Consider the following 23,155-nt stretch of genomic DNA (forward strand, 5'->3'; position numbering starts at 1 on the left):
CACAGTTTTATTAAATATAGACAAAAAGTGATCATGTTCCAAATACCTGCCTGTTATTATGAGGTTAAAGAGATCTGGTTTTTTTATCTTTTTGCAAGATTTTTATATGTGATTTCTAATATCTTAAAGTGTTGAGAATTAAAAGCACTGCAGTGGGTGTCCATAATAGCCCTTACTTGCTTGAAAAAATGGGTATAAAGTAATATTGCTCAGCTAACGTTTTTCTCCTTCCTCTATATACCAATATCCTATTAATTAACCAATACAGAGTACAGTTTCATTTGTTTTCATCAAACTGCATCTAGATATAGTTAATTTCTAATACACTGACATCTTCTACTTAACAAACTAAATGATTTAATTTCTAGACCTCACAGAGTCTCCTTGGTCAGTCTTTATCTTTTGTGATAAACTACAATATTCCTTCTTACTGAAAAACTGCAAATGAATTTGAGGGTCCGTAGGCATACATTGTATGATATAGTAGAAGTAGTGTGTCCAGGGATCTCAGAAATGTAGCCTGCTTAGACATTTCTACCCATACTATCACCTAAAACTAAACAGAAATAAAAAGATAATTAAAATAAAATTCAGCCTCTGTGAGGGGATTATAATAGCCAGGGTTTGTGTAGTGACTGTTTTCCTTTTATGCCACAGGAACAGCATCTGGCACTGCTCCAACCTCTGTACTTTCATACTCCGACTACATATCCAGGCCTGAGGATCACAACAGCGTTCTACGTTTTGACAAAGATGAACGAGAAAAAATGTGTCGGGTAGTCATCATAGATGATTCCTTGTATGAAGAGGCTGAGACCTTTGATGTTTTGCTGAGCATGCCAATGGGTGGAAGAATTGGTACAGAATTTGCAAGCACTCGAATTACCATTGTACCTGACAAGGATGATGGTAAGACATAATGTCGTAAAGTGATATTTATTCCCATTCCAGGACAAGACCTAAAATTAGGTTCACACTCAAACCATCATGTAGAAGTTGCAGTCATTCCTGGTGGTTAAAACACATGCTGCTTCCATCAAGATATGTGAAAATAGTATTAGAGAGCTAGGGTTGGTTGTTGTTTTGTTGTGTTTTTTTTGTTTGTTTGTTTGTTTTTTGTATTATTTAGTACTGAATTTTTATTATTTAAAAAAAAATCATGAGCAAACTGGGAGTGAGGAGATGTGCCTTTCCATTCTATCATAGTAACAGGTGTAACCCACAATATCATGTGGCATGGGCACCCTTATACATGTGATTCTGAGATTGTATACACAAAGTCCGTTGATTGTCATGTTCTAAAGGGCCAGATTAGAAGTGCTGAACCAGAAACCACGTAGCAGCTGATAAGAGGCAGGTTATATTCCTTTGTGTTTGATTCTGTGTTCATATTCTGCCTAGAAGTATCCATGTATGCTTCTTATGTCTTTGAAAAAAATAATCAAAAGACAGTAGTGTTGCTTTGAAAGAGACATTTCTCATGGTGAATTAGAGTTCTGTGACTAAGGAAGAATAAAATCAGCACACTGCTGATTCATCAACTTCTTTGGAAAACATGCATAAATATTATTACAGCCTTAAGCCTGTCCTTCAGTGTCTTCAGCATTGGTGTGGCAGCTCTAGGAGTGGTAGCAAAAATCTTTCCTGTGACAGTTGGCCTTATTTATGCTTGGAGGTCAGATGGTGACATCTCAACTGCAATTTCTGTGAAAGGAAAACCAAGGATCTGTTTTAGTCCTCTCTTTGAGGCCATAAATCTATTGTTAAGCTGTCATATTTCCTGGAGACTGATGTGAGAAATTATGTACTACAGTACTCTCTGGAAAGTGTAGTGCCAAATGAGACTGTTATTATCAGCACAGTGATTTCTCCCTTGTTAAGGATATAAAAGGTAGCTCTTAAAGGCAGGAAGTTGACACCCATCTAATTGCATCATACTCAGTCTACCTGAAACTTCTCACATGTAATCGTCTGTTATAACAGAGGTGACTTTGTTTTCTCTGTAGGCTTTTTGAGTAATCAGATAACATTAATGAATACAACAGTTCGAAGTACCAGTTCATGTAAAGTAACAGATCACGTACCAAATACAAACTTACTTTAGAAAAAGTGTGAGATAGAGGTGAACAAAAGCTATAGAACATACAGTATGCCTATAATCTGTAGTAATGTTATTATTATAACATTATAACTAATGAATTCTGTAGTCCACATCAGTCTTTTTACTTCACATCTGCTGATATATTATTGTTTGTTTAAATTAATAATTTTCTAATTAACAAAGTTTCTTTGGACAAATGTGACAGCATATTATTAAGTTGTGATTTCTTCAAATGCTTACACTTAGACTTGTTGAACCTCATTAGGTCCACTTCTCAAGCTTGTCCAAGTCCCAGGTAAGACTGTTAAAGGATTAAGTTAGCGGAGTGCACAACAAAGTAAGTTATCAGACACAAAGTTACACGTGTTGCTACAGATTAAGCACTAAAAAATAAAAACAGATCTGTTGCAGTCAGAGATTATGAAGCACTGAAAGAAAAACACAGAGGGGAAAGACCTATGTAAATCATCCACTTCTGGGGTGGATAGTAAGCTCATTTGATGTTAGCTATCTATCTATCCATTAAGACATCTCACGCAAGCAGGTTATGTCAGTTTCCTTCTATGGTTAATGAAAAGAGAGCTGTACTCCCAGGAACAATCTCATCCTGGGAGAAGTATACCAGCTTTTGAGATCAATCACCTCAGGTACATGGTGCATCTGAGTACAAGAATATCTGACAGTAGATATAAACCTAACTTTAAAAATCTAATTTTCCATTCATAACAATGTCATAAATGGTGATGGGTATAAAAGCAGTTTGTTTGGTTTTTTTTCTACTTTTTTCTTAAAACAGCTTCTACTACAAAATACCATTAAACAACAGAGATGCACCATTATTTGTGATTCATAAAATAATTCTGATTTTAAAAATAATCCACTATTGAAATGAAATCTCTTAAATAGAGAGCAACACTGAGAGTGTTACTGTATAATGTGCAACTACTGTGATGCAAAATGCCTTAGCCCCTGCAGAAAGGCTTGTCATCAGAACCTCTTCTGTCTCCTAGTCAAATGTTTGATTTCTGGGTTGCTGGTTTGGACTTCTTCTTACTTACTTTTTTTTTTTTTTTTTTGATTGTGTACAAATTTTAAACTTTTGGCTTGTAATCACATTTTGAAACAAGAAAAGGTGCAATGAATGCAGAGCTGTTTTCAACAGGACAATATTTTGTTTGTTTCAAGTTTTTTATCAAGTTTTTTGTCTTCCCAAGTGATTTTAATTCCATGCTACTGTATTTAGTGTTGCCATGAGAGCACACAGTCTTATTGCCGGGCTGAGAAACAGCCTTCTTTCCTTAGTGGAATTGTTGAAGCCTCATGCTGTTCACAGCAGGAAGTACATTAAATACATTTGTTCCACTTCATTCACATTAGATGGGCAAGCAGCCATTCATATTTCTTCTTGACATTTCTACATCAAGGCTGGGAAGGCAAAGGACTCAGATTTATGTCAGAGATTTGCTTTCCACTTTCTTTATACCTACTCGGCTGAAGTGATCATTTATATCATCCATGTGATAGAGGATAGCACTATGTGGGAACATTTTATAGCTGAGTAAACTGGATGATGATATGACCCAGTCATGACAATGCAGAAGGCCAATGTTAGAAGGTCAAACAGAACAGATACATTCTTTAGTTTTCTGGGAATTTCCTTCTTGCTGTCACGCCCCCTACAGATAAATGACCATTGGAAATCCTTACACCACATTGTGGAGATCGGTGTTGTACACCATGTCATGGAAATCAATAGCCACTAGCACTTGTCCAACTTGCCAGACAGTAAAGGTCACGTTGATATTTACTGCCAAGAGCCTAAAAAGAGGCAAAAAATCAGCAGTGTAATGCTACGTTATAAATCTATGTTTTGTATTAAGTGTCCTGGTAGGCAAACAGTGTAAGCTATTTTTCTGTGTGTGCACTGAGCCGAATTTCAAACTGATGATAATTAAATATTCTATTATTAACATGTTTTTTTCAGAGGGACATCCTTGTCTCACAAGACTATCTAGAATCTCCTTACTTCCACTGGCCCCCAAGGCAAGCATTCAAGTGTGTCTTTTTCTCATTGACCATAGGTATGCCATAACCTTAAATTGAACAAGTGGCTGGATGATCTTCACAACTGATATCTCTCAGTCTATTTGTCCAATTTAATTACAATCCAAACACTATTGGCAGAGCATGCCTAATCTTATTTTATGGACTAGAGTCATGATTTGGCCAAGTATCCTTCACCTGTTTCCAAAGATGACTAAAATTACAAATTAGTTATTATTTGTGCTCTGTACAGCCATTTTTGACTACTTCCTTTTCTATTTTTACAGTGCCCCTGGGTCTGATGCTTCTGGCACTTCTGAGCAGCTTTCAATTTCTTTTGTCCTCTCATTAGGTAAAATCTCTATGTGACCCCTACTCTTTCCTCAATCTATGGAAAATGGCCAAATTGGCAACTAATCAAGGGGAAGAGTGGAAGACATCCAATTTATGACACGTTATACTCCCATTTTTCTCTACTTCTAGCTTTTTATTATTACCAGTTCAACAGAGTAAAAAATGTTTAATTTACAGTGACAGCCTTAAAATTTTAGTCTCTGTTTGCTCTCTATCACAGAAATAAATTAATTTCATATCTTAGAGTAGAACATTTTAAAGAGGGAATGAGGCACATTGATATTTTTCTATCATCATCTCTTGCTGACAGTTTATTCTATGTGTGTATGCAGACACACAGTCGTGCATTATACATATATGAACTACAGATGTTGAATTAATATCATCTTCACTTAGCTGCTTAACAGCTATGTTTGTATTCTAACCTTAATATTTAGGTTCCCTTGATAGGTAAGGAGGATAAATTGTGACCTTGTCATATCTTCAGATGTCACAGCCACAAAGATGATCAGAGGGATGGAGCACGTCTCATATAAAGTAAGGCTGAGGGAGTTAGGGTTGTTCAGCCTGGAGAAAAGAAGGCTCCAGGGAGACCTTATAGCAGCCTTCCAGTACCTAAAGGGGCCTACAGGAGAGATAGGGACGGACTCTTTGTCAGGGGGTCGAGTGATAGGACAAGTAGTAACGGCTTTAAACTAAAAGAGGGTAGATTTGTACTAGATATAGGGAAGAAAGTCTTTACTCTGAAGATGCTGAGGCACTGGCAGAGGTTTCCTAGAGAAGCTGTGGATGCCCCATCCCTGGTGGTGTTCAAGGCCAGGCTGGATGGGGCTTTGGGCAACCTGGTGTGGTGGGAGGTGTACCTGCCCATAGAGGGGGGGGTTGAAATTTGGTGATCTTTAAGGTCCCTTCCAACCCATATGATTCTATGATCTATTTCAGATGGCTCCTTTAGGACAGAGGACTCAGATGCTAGCAGACATTTAAGCCTTCACTGCTGTAGGTTCTTAATGATTAACTACATTACTACAGTTTTATGTGAAATACAGTATTTTTTTCTAGGAGAGTATTGAAATAGAGGACTGCTTTTAAGTTTTGTACTGAAAGCACATAAAATAATTAATAAGCAGAAAGTTAAAAATTATATGAACTGTAGAAAATTATACTTTATGTTAAATCTAGAATGAGTTAAATAAGCTGATGTTCTTACACATGCTGTTGTTTTCCAGGGAGACTAATGGATTGTTGTGTTATAACAGTTCACTCAGGAGTACTTTGAAAATATCCTTCTGTCTTCATGCAGCATATTTCCTTGTTATGGCTTTGGTCTTCCTATTACAGATCTTTTATTTACTATGGACTGTTTGAAAATGTATTGAATGCCTAGAAAATCATTCTAAGCTAAGCATTTTTTATTGGTTGCTTGCAATTGTAAGGAGTGAATTTAGTGTCCTGGTAAGTGCTTAGTGTTGTTTAAGATTTGAGTAATAGAGTTGTGTAGAATATCTTGATGCATTCAGTTTTCCTAAGGTTTCTTCAGATCATCTTGCTTTCTCTGACATTCCTTGTATTGAGACAGCCATTTTACTCATCAGTCTTTGAAGACCCAAAGGATGCTGAATAACACAGTAGCCAGTTCTCCTTTCGAATGTGTAAATTCTCAAGGGACCAACTCAAGTTATCTCAGAATATTGTCCATCAGGCCACTCTTTTCTCCTCTCTCCCATGTATACAGGGTCAGAAGTCCAAAGGAGAGAATTTAAGAACTTTTAACAGGAGGGGCCATTTTTTGTCATTACAACTCTGCTTTTGTGGTCTGTTAAGTCTGGCTGTTGTTTTATTTTAATTTCTGTTATATATTCTCTGCTGAGTCCCATCCTTAGTGTTAGCTCCAATACACAGAGCATGGAAGGTCTCTGTTACATTTTTTTTCTCGGACCTCGTTGGGCCAGCTGTGTTTTCATTATATTCAGGCAGAAAACCCTGGAAAGAATTATTTCTGCCAGTTAAGCAAGCTAGTATTGAGATTGAATGATAAAGGTGCAATTGCGACAGTCTTTATTAGACAATCTTCTAATACGGTAAAGCTGTCTCCAGTCCAGAAAAACCTGTGTATATGTATAGGCAGAAGAACAAATATAATAACTATCCCCAAGAATGGAGAGAATTATAACTTTCTTTTTAAAATGTGGTACAAGCTGTGCCTGAAATGACAAACAAATAACAGCCACCTGGTAAGCAATGTCTTTTACATTTCTTGGTTATGCTATTCCTCTTCACCATTTGTAATAAAAGTAGTCCTAATAATAATACCTCCCTTCTTCATTTGTTCGTCAATGAAACCATGTACATGTGCTACTTCAATAAGATTCATGTTTTTAATTCATTTGGTTAAAAAAAAAAAAAGTCTCAGAAAATGCACAATCTGGCTATATTTTGGTATTAAGGATATTGATATATTCTTTTTCACAAAGGTTAATTGTTTTTGTTGCGTAGGACCTCACCCATTTTCAGCATGCAATTACTTTTAAAAGTCCAGAAATTCTGTCTTTGCTATTGAATGGCAAAAGTTTCCTTGCCATTCTCTTATCAGCTTTCATTACTAAGCAACAAAATGCAGGTATATCATTCAAAAGCTAGAATATTACTACTTGCTAGCCAGTGGAAATCTCAGCTAGGGATAAAACAATTGTCGTTGCTATGGTTTTGAGCTTTAAAATAATGATCATGATTTAAGTGGATGATGTTACAAGATATTATAAAGAAAGCATTTATAGAATAAGCTATTGCAATTTTGTGGTTATGTTTCTTGATATGAGTGTAGGTGTGGGAACATGCCTGTGAAGAAAAAAATTCAAAACATTCTTCTTGTAACACCTCTGTTTTTGTAAATATACTTGTTACACTCAAACCCTTTTTACAGCTTGTTTTTTCTGCAAGACCCAGAAGTAAACTAATTACTCGATTAAAATTTGGGGCCTGGAGAGCAAGTCCTACAAGGAGCGGCTGAAGGAGCTGGGCCTGTTCAGCCTGGAGAAGAGGAGGCTCAGGGGTGACCTTATTGCTCTGTATAAGTTCATTAAAGGAGGCTGTAGCGAGGTGGGGGTTGGCCTGTTCTCCCATGTGCCTGGTGACAGGACGAGGGGGAATGGGCTAAAGTTACGCCAGGGGAGTTTTAGGTTAGATGTTAGGAAGAATTTCTTTACTGAAAGTGTTGTTAGGCGCTGGAACGGGCTGCCCAGGGAGGTGGTGGAGTCACCATCCCTGGAAGTCTTCAAAAGACGTTTAGATGTAGAACTTAGGGATATGGTTTAGTGGGGACTGTTAGCGTTAGGTTAGAGGTTGGACTCGATGATCTTGAGGTCTCTTCCAACCTAGAGATTCTGTGATTCTGTATTTCAAATATGAAAAACTTATTTAGAAATTGCTACGTACTGTATCTCTCTAAGTTGATTTCTAAAGTGCTGCTTGACTTCCCCTTCCATTTGTGTTTGTAGGAGTCCTTATTTGTTATCTCACATAAGAATCGCAGACTCTGAGCTCCTTCTCGCTTGGCCTACCTGCGAGGTACCTTGTGTGTGGCATATTTAAATGCTACTGCCAAGCCTTCCCATCTTCCTGTCTTTGTTGCATCAGTTTGCTGAGAATTTGTTAGTGATACCATTTCCCAGACCTCTTATACAAAAATAATCTCTCTTTTGGAAAATACAACATGTAGAAGAATCTTAATTGGTTTTGTGCTCTGTAGGAGGTCTAACAGTAGAAAAAAATGTGTGTAAAAGTCAGACAGTGGCCGCAGTCAATACAATCACTTTTGGGTGTGTCCCCAAAGTCCTGATATCAAGCCCGGTAGGTGACGTATGCAATGATCGTAACAATATTTCTACTACTATTAAATTTTTCACATACATGTGAATTCAGTATTTTGGAAAGGTAAGTGTTTCTCAGCAAACCAACCAAGGTAAATGAATTGCTTCCAAGAGAAGGACACTTGCAATAGTAAGCCTTTCTCCTGGAATGCCAGTTATAGCTAAGAGACAACTTGAGACTGTTTATTTATCTTGTACAAAACAGTTAAATAATTATTGAAATTTTCATCTTCAGGTTAAAGGTACACATGTTGAAGGAGTTGAGCTGTGGTATGTCTTAACAGTCTCAGATGAACTTATTGTTCCCGATTCAGGTATACTCTAGCTCATCTAATTGTTATAGAACCATTACAATTGCAACTTGACATCAAGGAAAATCAGAATTAGCTCAGTTCTTCCAGCTGCAAAGTATGCTAAATGATGTCCTTGCAGCCCATGTGGGACTGCCAAGAAAAGTAAAGAGTATGTGACCAGAGATGGCATATTGCTATAGACACCTTTCTTCAGCCCTTAGTCCTGCAGCTATACCTGTAGTCTACTTCCTCTGCTATGTTCCTGTGCTAACACTTGTTTTTAACTCATTCATGTGGCAGGGGGATTACATGTGGATTCCACACCTCCTAAGGCAGTCTTGTGATGGTACTGTGTATAGAAAAACTGAAACCTGGGTACAGAAAGAGAAAGTTCATGTTTGCTACAATGAAGTATCATATAAATTAATTAAAAATGAATCATATACAATGTTTTTCATAGCAGCTATTGAACTTGATACACACTTTGCTGGAATTACTGGATTAAGTTGCATAAAATGAGAGTAATTCGTGAATGAAACAGTACAGTCAATGTATGGCATTACCTTTATCTTTATGGATTAAAAAATTCCACGTGTTTTTCTTGGAAAATAGACTGGATCTGGTAAAGTTTGCCTTCTTTAAAGTTTTTCATTTTAGACATTATAATGTTTTCAGTATCCTTTAAAAATATTCTAAGGTGCTGGGCAGAAATGTTCTGTAGAAACAAATGGAAATGCAGACATTATTTCCTTGAGATAATGTTTGTGGCAATTTGTCTATGACTGGTAATTTTGATTCTGAGGTGAGTTTACTTTTTGATTACAATAGTTATGACAACAGTGCTAAGAGGATGAAAGCTGTTAAGATTACAACATCTGAGTTTGAAAAATAATCTGTTTTGACCACATCAAATAAAAAGCTATCGGCATTTGCACAGTAGGTACCTGATCAAGAATTGAGCTTTGACTGTAATCTTGACCCCTGCTTCTACAGCATTCCACAAAAATAAATGACTTGGCAAATTAAATTCATTGTGCTAAATGCAAGCTCAGTTGCTTGCATAGCTTCAAGTATATGTAAATAGCTTTAGAGTGGTGCTACCAAGTTTCAGATGTTGAAGTCCTCTTTCATAATATAATAATATAAACTATTTAAAATGAACAGTTCTTCTAAGCTTTTCTTTTCCTGCCATTAACATGAATATATGGGGGAGACTGCACAGGTTAATCTTTACTTCTATTAAACAGTAAATGGACATTTCTTCTGTAAGCTAATAGAGCTCTTGTTCTTAACTAATCTATCTGCAGCTCACCTACTTCACATTCTGAAGGGTGGAGTCTCCCATGTTAAATACAGACTAACCCCAGCTCCATCAATTAATGCTAACTGTGATACTGAAATGCAAGTTTACATTGTCTAGCGGCATGTGGATTATCTGGGTTGAACCAGATCAAGTCCAGAGGAAATGTGGCCCTGTTTTTCTGTTGTTAGGTCTAAGCTAATTATCTGTGTCAGCAAACAGGGCTCATTCCTTTGAACTCACTAGCATGTCTAGACTGCACAAGAACAAGCTGGTTAGCTTACAAGGCATTGTTTTGCAGCTTCAGGACTACCACTATAGATTTCTAATAGCTCTGGCAACTCATAACGTTTATGTTGCTGTGTTTGTACTGGGCATGAAAACCAAGAAGGAAAAAGTTTAACACCACCAGAAAAGATCAAGCATGTGTTCAGCTTTGACAACTGCTTCTCCTAGCTTCGATATCTATGTGGCAGAGTCACAAGTCCTGGTTTTTGTTTTGTTTTGTTTTGCTTTGTTTTCTGTTGCTTCTGTTCTCCTGGGAATATATGTATCCCTCACTGAAAATACTGATCACTGAAAATCACTTCAATATTGAGGCTTATGCTGGTGTCAGTACAAAAGAGTGTCCTTTTCTATGTTTTTTTTTTTTTTTTTTTTTTTTTCCACATACCCTGTCGTCCATATTATTTGCATTGGCAACCCAAACAGATTGTGGCACTTTGCATATCTTGCAAACACTATACTCTTCTACCATGTTGATCTAAAGTAGTTTGTAAAGATATCGTTTTAAAAACAAAAGCTCCCTTGGAAATAAACATTTTCATGCTATCTCATTGGTTTTCTGATAGACCCATTTCTAACAGCATGAGAGTGTGTTTGTTTTCCTGTTTGATTACTGCCTAGTGCTATAGTTGATATACACTCCTGACTGTATAAATGCAAAGGCAAGACAAAGATTTCATTTCTGTGCAAGAAACCTGGGATTAAAGCTCCTAACCTTTCTCCTCTGATTATTGTAACTTCATGCCATTGAAATCTGTGGTCTGAACAAAAAAACTCTTTAAAAAACTCCTCTTATTTCCGAAAGAGGAACCATTAAATTTGCAGTGGTCTCTCTCCAGAGTGATTACCAGATTAAAGATCTGCTGTAAGTGAGCCCCAGTCATTGAGCAGAGTGTTTTCCAGCCATGACCTGAGAAATACAATGCTTTCCCTGTTAGTAGCTTGGCTTTGCTACTTCCCCTGGGGAGCTACTAACACAGCTTACAGGAAATGAGCTTTCAAAACATTTGTAAGGATTTGTTTCCTAGGATGAGTAACCATACAGAATGTGTCTTTCATTGAAGATACATGCCTCAAAAAGTGTGAAAAACAGACTGGAATACAAGGCTACCTGATTTAGGATTTAGGCATTTTTACGTTTGTCTGTGACTACATGAATAAACAGTGCACGAGGATTCTTTTTCAGCAGCAGTAAAAAATAAACAAATAAATAAATAAATAAATCATTAGGATAACATTAAAATAAACCAAAATCATTTTCTTTTACATCTTCCATCTGGTTTGAGTTTGGTCATGTAGGCTTCCTGAATAATCAGTGAGTAGAAGGGAATGCTTCTAGATCTCAGGTTGTCCTCACTGTGGTGGGTGTTCCATTCCACATCTCCTCCTGCATGTTTATTATGCTGGCAAACCTTCTGGAATTGCCTGTCTTTGTCCCTGAAAACTGAGAGCAAGAAGGCTGTGAACATGAGTACCTCTCACTTAGGTGATTAAAATAAGATGGGACTGAGGCTAGATCAATTCTGGAACTACCAGGACATCACCATAGAAAGAAGAGGATTATTAGACTCAAGTGTACTAATCTTTAAAAATATCTGTGTAAGACATGACATGTATTAGATGTGATGATATTTTAAGTACTTTTTCTAACTGTTAGCATATTCATAACTGTTTGATCTTAGTAGGTGTTCTGTATTTTTAAATGTCTAGAGGTTGGTTGAGTCTTTCCATCTTGAAAAATACAGAAATTCAGTGTAGGTCTGAAATATCCCCGTAAATAGAACTCTTGTCAAAGTTAGTAACAGTTACAGAGGAAGATCCAGAGAGTGTATTCTATTCACCTGAGTCTTCAAAATGTTTCAGATGAGAGCTTCACAGTCCCAAATATAAATGCAATCACTGACAACCCAATCTCTATAGGCAAATAACATAAGATGGATGTGTGTGTGTCTATGTGTACAAACACACACACAGTTAAATACACATCATGCTGAATAAAAAGTTTGAAGTGGAAATGAAAGCCTTTTCATCTGCCAAAACTACACATTTGTCAGGTTTGTCTTTCATCCTGCAAAGGTTGATGACCTTGATAATGCTCAAGCAAGTCCATGAATCTGCACTATCATTCAGTAAATACATTCAGTTCCATCAATTTTTTGCGACCCATGGTTCTAGTTTTCCCAGATAAGTAGAGAGGCAGCTGCCTTTGTTTCCACTAATGTGGACTATTAAGGGTTTTGTTTGTTTGCTTGGTTTCTAATCATTTATTTTGTTGATTATGAAATACAGGAAAAATCCTGCAATCAGAAGTAAAAATATTTTTCTCAAAATTTCTAATTTAATTCTTGCATGCAATTACAAAATACTTAGGAACTGTTGCCTTTTCAGACGAAGCTCTGGCTTATTGACAACTTAGTAACTGCTTTATATTATGTCTGGTTAGTTTTAATTAAAATCCCATCCTACATTGTTCACTTTTTGATAAAAAGGAATAAGCAATCTATCACAGAGGAAATTGTTGTCATACGCTGTGTAGTGAGTCAGATTATCCTCAAGCACTTCAGGAAAACTTAGGTATTTTTTCTCTCTGATTATCTGATAGGCCTCTCCATAACTTTCATGACAAAATGTATTCACAATATATTTTATTGAGCTCAGTTGTAGGCAGAAGCAGCTTCCTCATTTCCAAAGTATTTGTTCTGCTGTAGTAGAAGGTTTTGCAACATGCTTATAATAGGGGAATTTGACTGAGTCAAGGAAGTGATGGGCCAAATTTTCCCTTACCATTAATAAGATTTTGTATAACCTTTGGGTAACCTGTACCTTTTCTGTATGCTCAGCATAGCTCTGTAGATCCATAAACTTTTCCTGTCATTTCCTTTGAATTTGTCCTGTTTTTCTATGCCTGATGAAGGGGATGATTTCATAGTGCCACTGACAGAGCACTGGTTAAATCACTATGATCTCCGTCAACTCAAATCTAGTTGGCCATGTGCTGTATGGTGTTTTCCAGCTTATTTGTGGTATTGTAACCTCATGTTTGTAACAAATTCCCACTAAGCAGGATAACAAAATTATGATGAGATAGAAGGAGAATTTGTGTAGGTCTTCAAACCACATCCCAACCACTGGGGAAGGTGGGTATGATTTCTGCTGTGCAACAGAAAATCTGAGGCACTGTCTCTGTGTGACATTACTTTTATATGTTTGAAATAGAAATGGAGAGGCTAGCAAAGGGGAGCTACATCTAGGATGCAGTTGGTCTATGTTTTCAATCCTGTTTACTTTGTAAAATTGCTGTGGGTGGAAAAGTTGAAGAAGGGAGGAAAAATGAAGATAAAAAAATATGTCTGTTAAGTGGGATAAAGCTTAATCTCCTTTGCTTTTTGCTCTTCTTTCTTTATAAACTCTGGAACTTAAATATTAAGATAAAAGACTATTCACATTCCAGTCTACATGGAATAAGATTGATTTTGTTTTAAATGTTAGATGTGGGGGAACTAAAATTAAGCATTGCCCCTTTGGTTAGCTGGAAAACATTTCCAAAAGCAGCTCCAGTTATATATCATGTTTTAGTCTGGTTTTAACAACAGGAATCTGTGAGAACATTCTAGTTAAGCTTTCATTATCTATATTCACCTTTGTCTGTTTGCACCAAAGTGAAAAATGCAAGGAATTTTCTGGCTTGTGCACAGGACCCAGATCAAGTAAGTTTAATGAGATAATGCATTTGTTTTTGCACACAAATTCCTACCTTCTGCCACACAAAATTGGAAGTGTAGGAGGCAAGAAAAAGAGCACAATGCTGATATAACAATTGCCACCCTAAAATGGGCAAAGAAATACTTTAAATTAAGCTTAAAGTACATGATAATAAGTCTAAAGCTTAAAACAAAGTTTTTTCTTCTTCTTCTTCTTCTTCTTCTTTTTTTTTTTTTTCCCAGTTACTAAAGAGTGAAAGTCTCTCCATTCTCTAATGTTATGCTCCTTTGTTTCCTTCAAGATAAGGTAAAGCAACACTGATAGATATTATTCTTTTTTCACCAGAACCAGCATTCTACTTTGGAAATGATGAATACTATGTTGACGAGAGTGCTGGCTATGTTGAGGTACGTGTCTGGAGGACTGGAACCGATCTGTCTAAAGCTGCCTCTGTTACAGTAAGGTCTCGCAAATCTGAACCAATGACTGCAGAAGGTAAGTTATTGTTTTGGTCTAGTTTCATAATATATCTCAACAACAAGTGCTAGTACATTTGGTCTTACCTGATATAGATTCAGCTACATAAGCTGAAATTTATATGTCTTTCTCTTTGATCTTTCTTCTTAGAACAAATTAGGTACTTACAGAGTTTGCTCTGCAAGAAACTGAAACAGGAGGAACCATGAGGACCAGGACTGACAGAAATCTCTTCATATTTTCATATAAAACACTGTCCCACAAAGGCAGTTGATTGTTGCCAATACAACATACTCTGGGCACAGACTTTTAACCCCTGGCAGCACACAGACTTTGCTCTTCTTACTGTAGACAGTGAGAAATTATCTAGTATCCTGTACAGCAAGAGGATTGCTACAGCTGTGTGCCTCAATGATGATTTGACAGAACCTTTGCAGAATCAGGTGTTAGAGTACATACAAATACAAATGTTAAGAGTATTTTCACAAACCACAGTGTTTCAAACTAAGATGGTCATATAAAGGCATCACAAAAAGACCAGTAATCTTGCTTATATGCTTATCCCAAGTGTAAGTAGACAGTAGAGTTCATCTATTCAACTAATTTTCAGTGAGGTAAAGTTGTATAAACTTTACTGTTACTGGAGCAATGTGGAAAACCCAAACATTCACCTGTAGAAAATCTTTCTGCATGCTTTCTCATGAAAAAGGAAATGATGAAGTCTAAGAATACATGATTACTTCATTTATGAACTTGTTTTATATGATCTTCTGTCTTTGTTTAACCCTGACTATTGAAGTTATTTCCGGGGAAGGAGGGGAAATACTGCCTTATAGTAAGAATCTTAATTCATTGTGCCAGGATTTTAGCCTGACTCTGCAGCATGTAAACAAACCTGAAAACTGAGGCTGTCACAGCCCTCAGGCTCTTTAGTCTGTTGGTGACAGCCTAAAAGATCTGACATAGTTGAAAGCCTGTTAAGCCATGAACTGGGTCCTTGATCTTGACACAGCACAGCAGTGTCAAGCAGTGGATCTGATGCACTGAGCGACCAGTCCTGGCATCCTGCCTTACAGGCTTAGGCCTGGCTAGAGCATCAAGGACCCTAGGCAAGTGTCCATCTGATGATGACCTTTGATCTCACCAAATTTTGTTAATTCACCTAATTCCAAACCCCTTTTTAATGTCAATGAAAGCGTTTCCCTCAAATCTTTGAGTCAACAGCTCTGCTGACACTTAGTCACCCTAAAAATGAATGTTAAAACTCAGTCTTTTACTAAAGCCCTAGACACCATTAATGCTCTGCTTTTATATACAGTGACATATTTTAGTCAGTATCTTGTTTTGTTCCGTTCCTTCTCATTGGTTTGTTATGGGTTGGCTTGCTTTTCTTCGAACAAAACAATGGTTGGTTGGTGTTCTTGGAGGTCTTTTCCAACCTCAATGATTCTATGATTCTATGCAAACAAAACAAAACAAAACATAAAAGCAAGCCAAACCTGTCTTTAACTGTTGAAGGTGCCAAACACCACCTGACACGGGCTGGGCGGAATTTGATTCTTTTGGTTTCTATTCATTTTTGTTTTGAACAGCACATTGTCCTTTGAATAACACTTCTTCCTTGCATTTAGCTCACTGACCTTTTTCCTTCCTTGTTTATGTTAGTCTCAAAACTACCAACTTCATTATAGAATAATACAAAATTTCTTTCCAAAAGGCTGCTTCATCTCCAGAGTCCTTCTCAAATCTTTATGCTTACTTTCAGTTCTTACTTCCAACAAACTTGATTGATTTTATTGGAATAACTTTTAGTTTACAAAATAATAGATTCAATCCTGATTGTATCAGGAGTATCACACTTGTATCACACTTGTATCACTAAACAAAAAGTGACTTAATATCCACCCATTAAATTGTGTAGTCCAACTTAGATGGTCAAGAGATATTTTTGCTCTATGTCACTGTCAATGTTTGGCAAATATTAAAATTACATTTAAATAAAAAATATATTTACCTAAATTTAACTGCCTGAAGTTAGATATGTTAGATATTTTTATTTTATTAATGATATTTATGTATTTGATATTTTTTAATTCCTTTCCTACTGGTAGCTGGAGTAGATTATGTAGGCATCAGTCGTAATTTGGATTTTGCCCCTGGAGTCAGTATGCAGACGTTTCGTGTGGTAATTCTGGATGACCTTGGACAGCCGGTGTTAGAAGGAACTGAGAAGTTTGAGCTTGTGCTAAGGATGCCTATGAATGCTGCCCTTGGAGAACCCAGCAAGGCAACTATCTTCATTAATGACTCAGTGTCTGATTGTGAGTTGATTTCTTGTCCTTTTCACATTTTTACAAGAGATGGATGACTGCAATGCACAAATAACACTTGTCCTTTTGTATCACACCAAAGCCAATGAATCTATACCTTTGAGTTTGTTATGTCAGTTGCTGGCTAGCTGCTTATGCAATAGCTGCTGGTGCAATATAGCACAACAAAATTTGTAGTGGGGGCAAAGATGTGTTAACTTCTCCAATTATAATTTACCTGTGCTTTTTATGCTTTTCTGCCTAGTGCCCAAGATGCAGTTTAAAGAATCTTTATATGTAGGCAATGAAAATGATGGACAGATTTCTGCCATGATATACAGAAGTGGGGATATCCGATACACATCCACTGTGAGATGCTATACAAGGCAAGGTTCAGCTCAGGTAATGATTGACTTTGAGGAGCGTCCTAATACTGACAGTTCAATCGTCACCTTCCTTCCTGGTAAGCTCTTGATCATATTTTAGAAGCCTCTAGTCTACTGTTTTGTGTTACATTATTTTCTTTTGTTTTATTTAATTTTAAGTGTCTTATAATGTAATGCCAAAAAGGCTACTCTGGAAAACCAAAATCTTTCCATACACAGTCTGTAGAGTGCACACAGATGATGTTAATAGTCTCTTTTTGTGTCAGTTCTGATCTAGAGGGATCAACAATAGAGATCAAAGTGACATAACTATATATAGATCAAGTATGAGGGTCTTTTTGATCCACTGTAGCAAAAGCAGGTTCAGAGTAACACAGTGACAAAAGCATAGACCTGCTGTCCTACAGGAAACTTCCGAAGTTCTGCTATTTATTAGACAGATTTCTGGAAAATACACTTAACTTGCACTGAAATTAGTAGTAGATCCTTTAACAGGGATACAACTCTAATTTGTGTTTGAGATTTTTTGTTGCTTTGTTGTTTTTGTTGTTGTTGTTGTTGTTTTGTTTTTTTTGTTTGTTTGTTTTTTGTTATTGTTATTGTTTGGTTGATTGGGTTGTTTTTTTTGTTTGTTTGTTTTTCAGAGAAGCTTTCCTAAGCTAGTTTGTCAGCATCAAATGTTTAATGTCTCACATCAGATACGAAACACAGATAAATCAGGTGTTACTACCTTGAAAGAATACTGCCCGATTCCCTCTATTTGTGCAGAAGACAGTTTAGTCTTCCAGTCTTCTAAGTCTACACACACATATTTTTTACAAGCTCTAAACAAGTTCTGTCATCAGTATGAAATCCTCTGTATGCCCTTATCACAGGAATGACAAGCTTCATATTTCATGTATCTTAGCTTTTCAGAAAAGTGAGTTGTTTAGTCATTCATTTAGAACGGACCTCGGCTGTTAGTGCTGGCATGTACTCCATGCCTTTGCCATTGCTTCTGTGAAACCAGGAAAGAGTCCAGCTTGTTAAGGTTGATGGATTCAGGCCCCCCAGGAAGTGAGTTTTACCTTTTCTTTTGAGTGTCACCCTAGTATTTCTCAATTAAGAGAGGTAGCAAAGAGGTCAGGTAACATCATATCTTGTTTCCATAAGCTCCTTAGGCCTGTTTACAATGCATCAGTTTCAGTACAGTATTTATTCATGCTTGCCTTGAAACAATGAGCCGGATGAATATTTTGTATTTCCTTTTCTCTGAATGAATAATTTATTTTCTGTAGGGGTAAAAGCACCTCAGTAAATGAAGGCAGTCAGCGTCCTAATCTGTTCTTTCATCTTGAAGAACCTTGATAACTTTTTCATGCAATTTATAAAATTACTGCAAATTGGCCTCGTCTCACTCACATCCTATGCTGTTCCTTTTGTCAGGGATGTAGAAATCATTCTCCTCATGATGAACCCACTGAATCTGATGCCAGGAGACAGATAGCCTGCATACCAGTTACAACTCTTGGTGTTCTTGTAGAAGGCTTAAAACAAAGCCTTATTCCCAGAGTCTCAGAACATCTAGTAAGGTTAGACACATGTATTTGTGAGTACTCAAACTGAGCATTTTACAATTTCAGAGAATTTTTAAGGAGATATTCATTGTCATCTGGAACAGTGGGAGTTTTAAATACGTTAAAATGGAATAATAAAAGTGAAGGTGCACAAGATTGGAGACTATCTCAGAAATGTCAGTAATTTTGGAAATTCAAAAACTCCAGGACAAAATTACCATTATTATTACTGAAAGTTTCGATTACTGTGTTTCCTTGTGCAAGTATTTAATTCTGAAATATGCACTGTGTATTTCACACAGTGTGGAGGTCACTGAAAAGTAGCATGAAGATAAAACAAAAAGAACAATACATGTGAAGTGGATGTACCAAATATAAACTTAGAGAAATCTCAAAACAGAGGATTCCATTTAAATAGGAAGCTTCCATAGACACGTAATGAATACTCATTTTGCTTTCTCTATTATTGTTGTCATTCATTAACTTGTATAGTGCCAAGATAGTGAGGTGGATGCCTTTGCCAGCAGAAGCATCCCATCGTGCTGTAATAGAAGAAAAGTGCTGTAGTAGAGCAAAGAACACCTAAGTTCTGCATGATATTACCTTCAGAATGATTACAGGTGAGACTGAGAAGCCTTGCACACTGGTGCTTATGGATGATACTTACCATGAAGAAGATGAAGAACTACGCCTGGTTCTTGGCACTCCAAGAAGTGATTCTTCCTTTGGTGCCTCTGTTGGTGAACAAAATGAGACCCTGATAAAGATTCAGGATGATGCAGACAGTAAGAAATTATTTTGTTATTGTTGCATTTTGGAAGACCATTAGTGTGCTCTAAACATATTTTCCTCTAATTACAGAAGCTATTATTAAGTTTGGTGAGACCAAATTTAGTGTGAGTGAACCAAAGGACACAAGACAAGTAGCAGTTGTAAAAATCCCAGTGCTTCGTCTGGGAGATAATTCCAAGGTTTCTGTTGTGAGAGTTCATACAAAGGATGGATCTGCTACTTCTGGAGAAGACTATCACCCTATATCAGAAGGTAGGGTCACTCAGATACATCCTACTATTTGTAGGATTGTTATTTCTATGATTCTTTGATTATTAGTTACTATTATCAACATTATTGTATAATGCTTGAAGGGTGAAATAACTTCATGAAAAGGATACTATTCATCATTCAATATCGATGTGATCCCGTGTGGTAAGCAAGTATCAGATTGCTCTTGGGAAGCTAGATATCCATGAAGATATTTACAAAATAATTGCCACTCCTTTGAAAACATCTGTAGCTGAGTAAATGTGAGAGAAGAGTGAGAGCCATTTTAGGAATATTTGCAAAGTGTATTACCATTACTCCGCAGAAGCATCTATTATAGGATATGACTGTGGAGTTGTTTCAAGCAACTCAATAAGTTAATGGCTTATTGCGCTATCTAGGAATTAATATTTATTTCTGTTTATTGTTCAACTTTCATAATAATTAAACTTTCTTCCTATACCTCTGCAATTCACTGCCCACTGCTCCTCAGTAGTGATGAATGAGGAGAAAAGCTGTGAAAGAGAATGAGAAATTTCTTAGCTGATTAACTTCTTTCTGTTAGTAGCCCACCTACGTGGTTTGGTGAATGATTAATAGAGTTTGTAGCACTACAGATTTTTTGTCTTTTAAAGTTTGTGATAATACATGATACTAATCTGTGTTTTAAGACCAATCTTTCATTCTGGAGTGTTTTCACAGTCTTGGATAAGTTATTTTGTTGTCCAACCCGGCTGAAGGATAGGACTTATTTCTGAACATCCAGCGACAACATTGGACTATCTCCAAATTCCACAGGAGAGGCGTTTCCTACTACTGATATATGCAGAGAAAAGTCATGAGCAATTAGAAAATTATCAGCCTGGATATTGATAACTCTAGTCACTTTGTCTCCATCATTTCAGTGTCTTGCTCTTTCCTCCTGAAAGCCACGGGAATTTTTAATGTCATAAAATGGTTTGGATTGGAAGGGACCTCAAAGATCATGTAATTCCAACCCCCTGACATGGGCAGGGACACCTCCCACTGGACCAGGTTGCTCAAAGCTCCATCCAACCTGGCCTTAAACACTTCCAAGGATGGAGTATCTGCTATTTCTCTGGGCAACCTGTGCCAGTGCCTCACCATCCTCAGAGTAAAGTATTTATTCCTAATATCTAATCTAAGTCTACCCTTTTTTAGTTTAAAGCCATTACTCCTTGTTCTATCACCACACTCCCTGACAAAGAGTCTCTCCCCAACTGTCCTGTAGGTAACCCTTGGTTACTGGAAGGTCTCCCTGGAACCTTTTCTTCTCCAGGCTGAAAAACTCCCTCAGCCTCTTTTTAGGAGAGATGCTCCAGCCCTTTGATTGTCCCCTCTCTGTGCAGTGCACCAACAGTGCATGGGAGCAAAGATTTTAAGGGAAATGTGCTACTGCAGAACAAAAGGATCTGTGTCTCTGCCCAAAAGCCTTTGAGAAAGATCTATGATCTGCAGGGTTTCTACATAGGTCTGGGGACATCTGTGGGTTTAAGAGAACTTAAACATCTTTAATTTTAAAAGTGGATATTAACTGCTGTCTCTCATGGCTGGATCTAAAATTAGGTTGTTATGAACATCAGATTTATTTTTAGGTGTCTCATTATGTTTTTAGAAATTGAGTTTAAGGAGGGTGAAACACAGCACTTTGTGGAAATTGAAGTTCTCTATGATGGAGTTAGGGAGATGAGAGAAGCCTTCACTGTTCACCTGAAGCCTGATGAGAACATGGTTGCTGAAATACAGGTAACAAACTGATGCAAAGTCCTCAACAGCAAAATCTGGTAAAAAGACCTTGCTTTCTGCCTTATAGCTTTATTCTTATTTTAATATTTATGCATGCCATCTTGGCTTGTAGTTTAGAAGACAAAGAGGATCACTCTGGGTGACATTGTAGCACCTACCCAAAACATTTTTTTTCTATGTCAATAGGGTTCATGGGAATATAAAGACAGTAGCCTATGTGGAACAGAAGTCTTCAAGACATCTTTCCAGATAGATTCTCTTCTTCAGATTAGCCTGAATGAAACCTGATGTCCTCTAGGAAACACTAGCTGGCAATAATAGATGCCCTATGCTGTAAAAAGAGCAGTCAGGTGAAATACAGTTTCTGCTGTCAAAGCTATGTTGTTGCTATGTGAAATGAAGTAGCCACACATTCTTGTTAGTTAGCATTCTATCATACATGCTTTTAATATAAACAGCATATCCCTCTGATTCTCCAAAAAGTGTTCTTCTAACTCTTCAGTCCCTTCATCTGTATCACATATATAGTCTGACTCCAGGCAGCCAGACAGCAGAGATTACTGTCAACAGACACCTTTGCTGATGTCAAACACCATGTTTTTACCAGGCAGTTGAAGAACAACAGTGTACATCAGAGTTCTATCAGAATACTGAAGTGCTTCAAGAAAGCTGCAACACAAGAGGTTAAATGGTCTGCTACCCTCAGTGTTGTGGAAAATGAAAAAAATATATATATATAAATCATTTTAGCTCTTGGTTTTATAGTCTGCAATATACTTTGCAGTGCCTTGACCCTTCCGCAATAACTCATCCAGCTAAGGTTTTAGAACTTACCTTGAGAGTGTTTCAAAAGCTAGGAATAATCTTTTTTTCTTCTCAAGGTCCAGCCTGAATTCTCTTATTTGCTTAAAAGTTCACAGAGAACTTTTTCTGCCTTTTCATTATCAGGCAGCGAAGGCCATTGTTTATATTGAAGAAATGAACAGCATGGCAGATGTCACCTTTCCCTCTGTCCCTCAAGTTGCCTCCCTTTTGATATATGATGATACTTCTAGAGCCAAAGACAGAACAAGTCCTGTAGCTGGCTATCCTGTCATCTGTATTACAGTAAGTATCTCTGTGGAAAGATGGATCAAAATAAGTATATGGATTTTGTTTAAAGGATCAGTTGAATTTTAGACAGTAATTATCAATCACTTTGTTGTGAGTCACACATGAGTTTAAGCTAGGACAGTCCTAAAATATAATATAATTTGTCTGGATAGCAAATCAATTTTTAGGGGGACAAAAAGCATAGAAAGATGTTTCATTTGTTTCTCACTAAGAACAAATTTCATACTTGCACAATGTCTACGATTGTATCATCTTACTTTCCTATTTACCTTAAAATAAAATAAATTAAATTAAAACCTTAATTTTTAAGGTTAAAATCACTCGAGATAACCAACGGGCCATTGTTTTCAGTAAGTGTTACAAACTGAAAAATGAATACTGTTTGCTGGAATACTACAAGCTTCTTTCATCACAATTTTGCAATCAAATGCTGTCTTGAATATTCATATGCATTGAGGAAGTTTTTGGTCTATCTGTATTTGCAGAATTAGATCAAAGGGTGACATTCAAGTTAAAGCAGCAGATGGAAGTGTAGTTTGAGCTTTCGTAACTGTGTTAA

The 23,155-nt window shown here is 36.9% G+C and overlaps 1 protein-coding gene across 1 annotated transcript in view; it reads left to right on the plus strand.

Moving 5' to 3' along the window:
• The window catches only part of FREM2 (FRAS1 related extracellular matrix 2), a 126,986-nt gene that overhangs the window by 75,264 nt on the left and 28,567 nt on the right, over positions 1-23,155 (plus strand). The window contains exons 6-13 of the mRNA XM_068673534.1: positions 658-909; positions 14,293-14,442; positions 16,536-16,745; positions 16,999-17,196; positions 19,296-19,460; positions 19,537-19,719; positions 21,353-21,483; positions 22,432-22,590. Of these exons, the coding sequence (XP_068529635.1) occupies positions 658-909; positions 14,293-14,442; positions 16,536-16,745; positions 16,999-17,196; positions 19,296-19,460; positions 19,537-19,719; positions 21,353-21,483; positions 22,432-22,590 (1,448 nt within the window). The remainder of the gene's footprint in view (positions 1-657; positions 910-14,292; positions 14,443-16,535; positions 16,746-16,998; positions 17,197-19,295; positions 19,461-19,536; positions 19,720-21,352; positions 21,484-22,431; positions 22,591-23,155) is intronic.

This window comes from Anas acuta, chromosome 1 (assembly GCF_963932015.1).
Source record: "Anas acuta chromosome 1, bAnaAcu1.1, whole genome shotgun sequence".
Classification (NCBI taxonomy): Eukaryota; Metazoa; Chordata; class Aves; order Anseriformes; family Anatidae; genus Anas; species Anas acuta.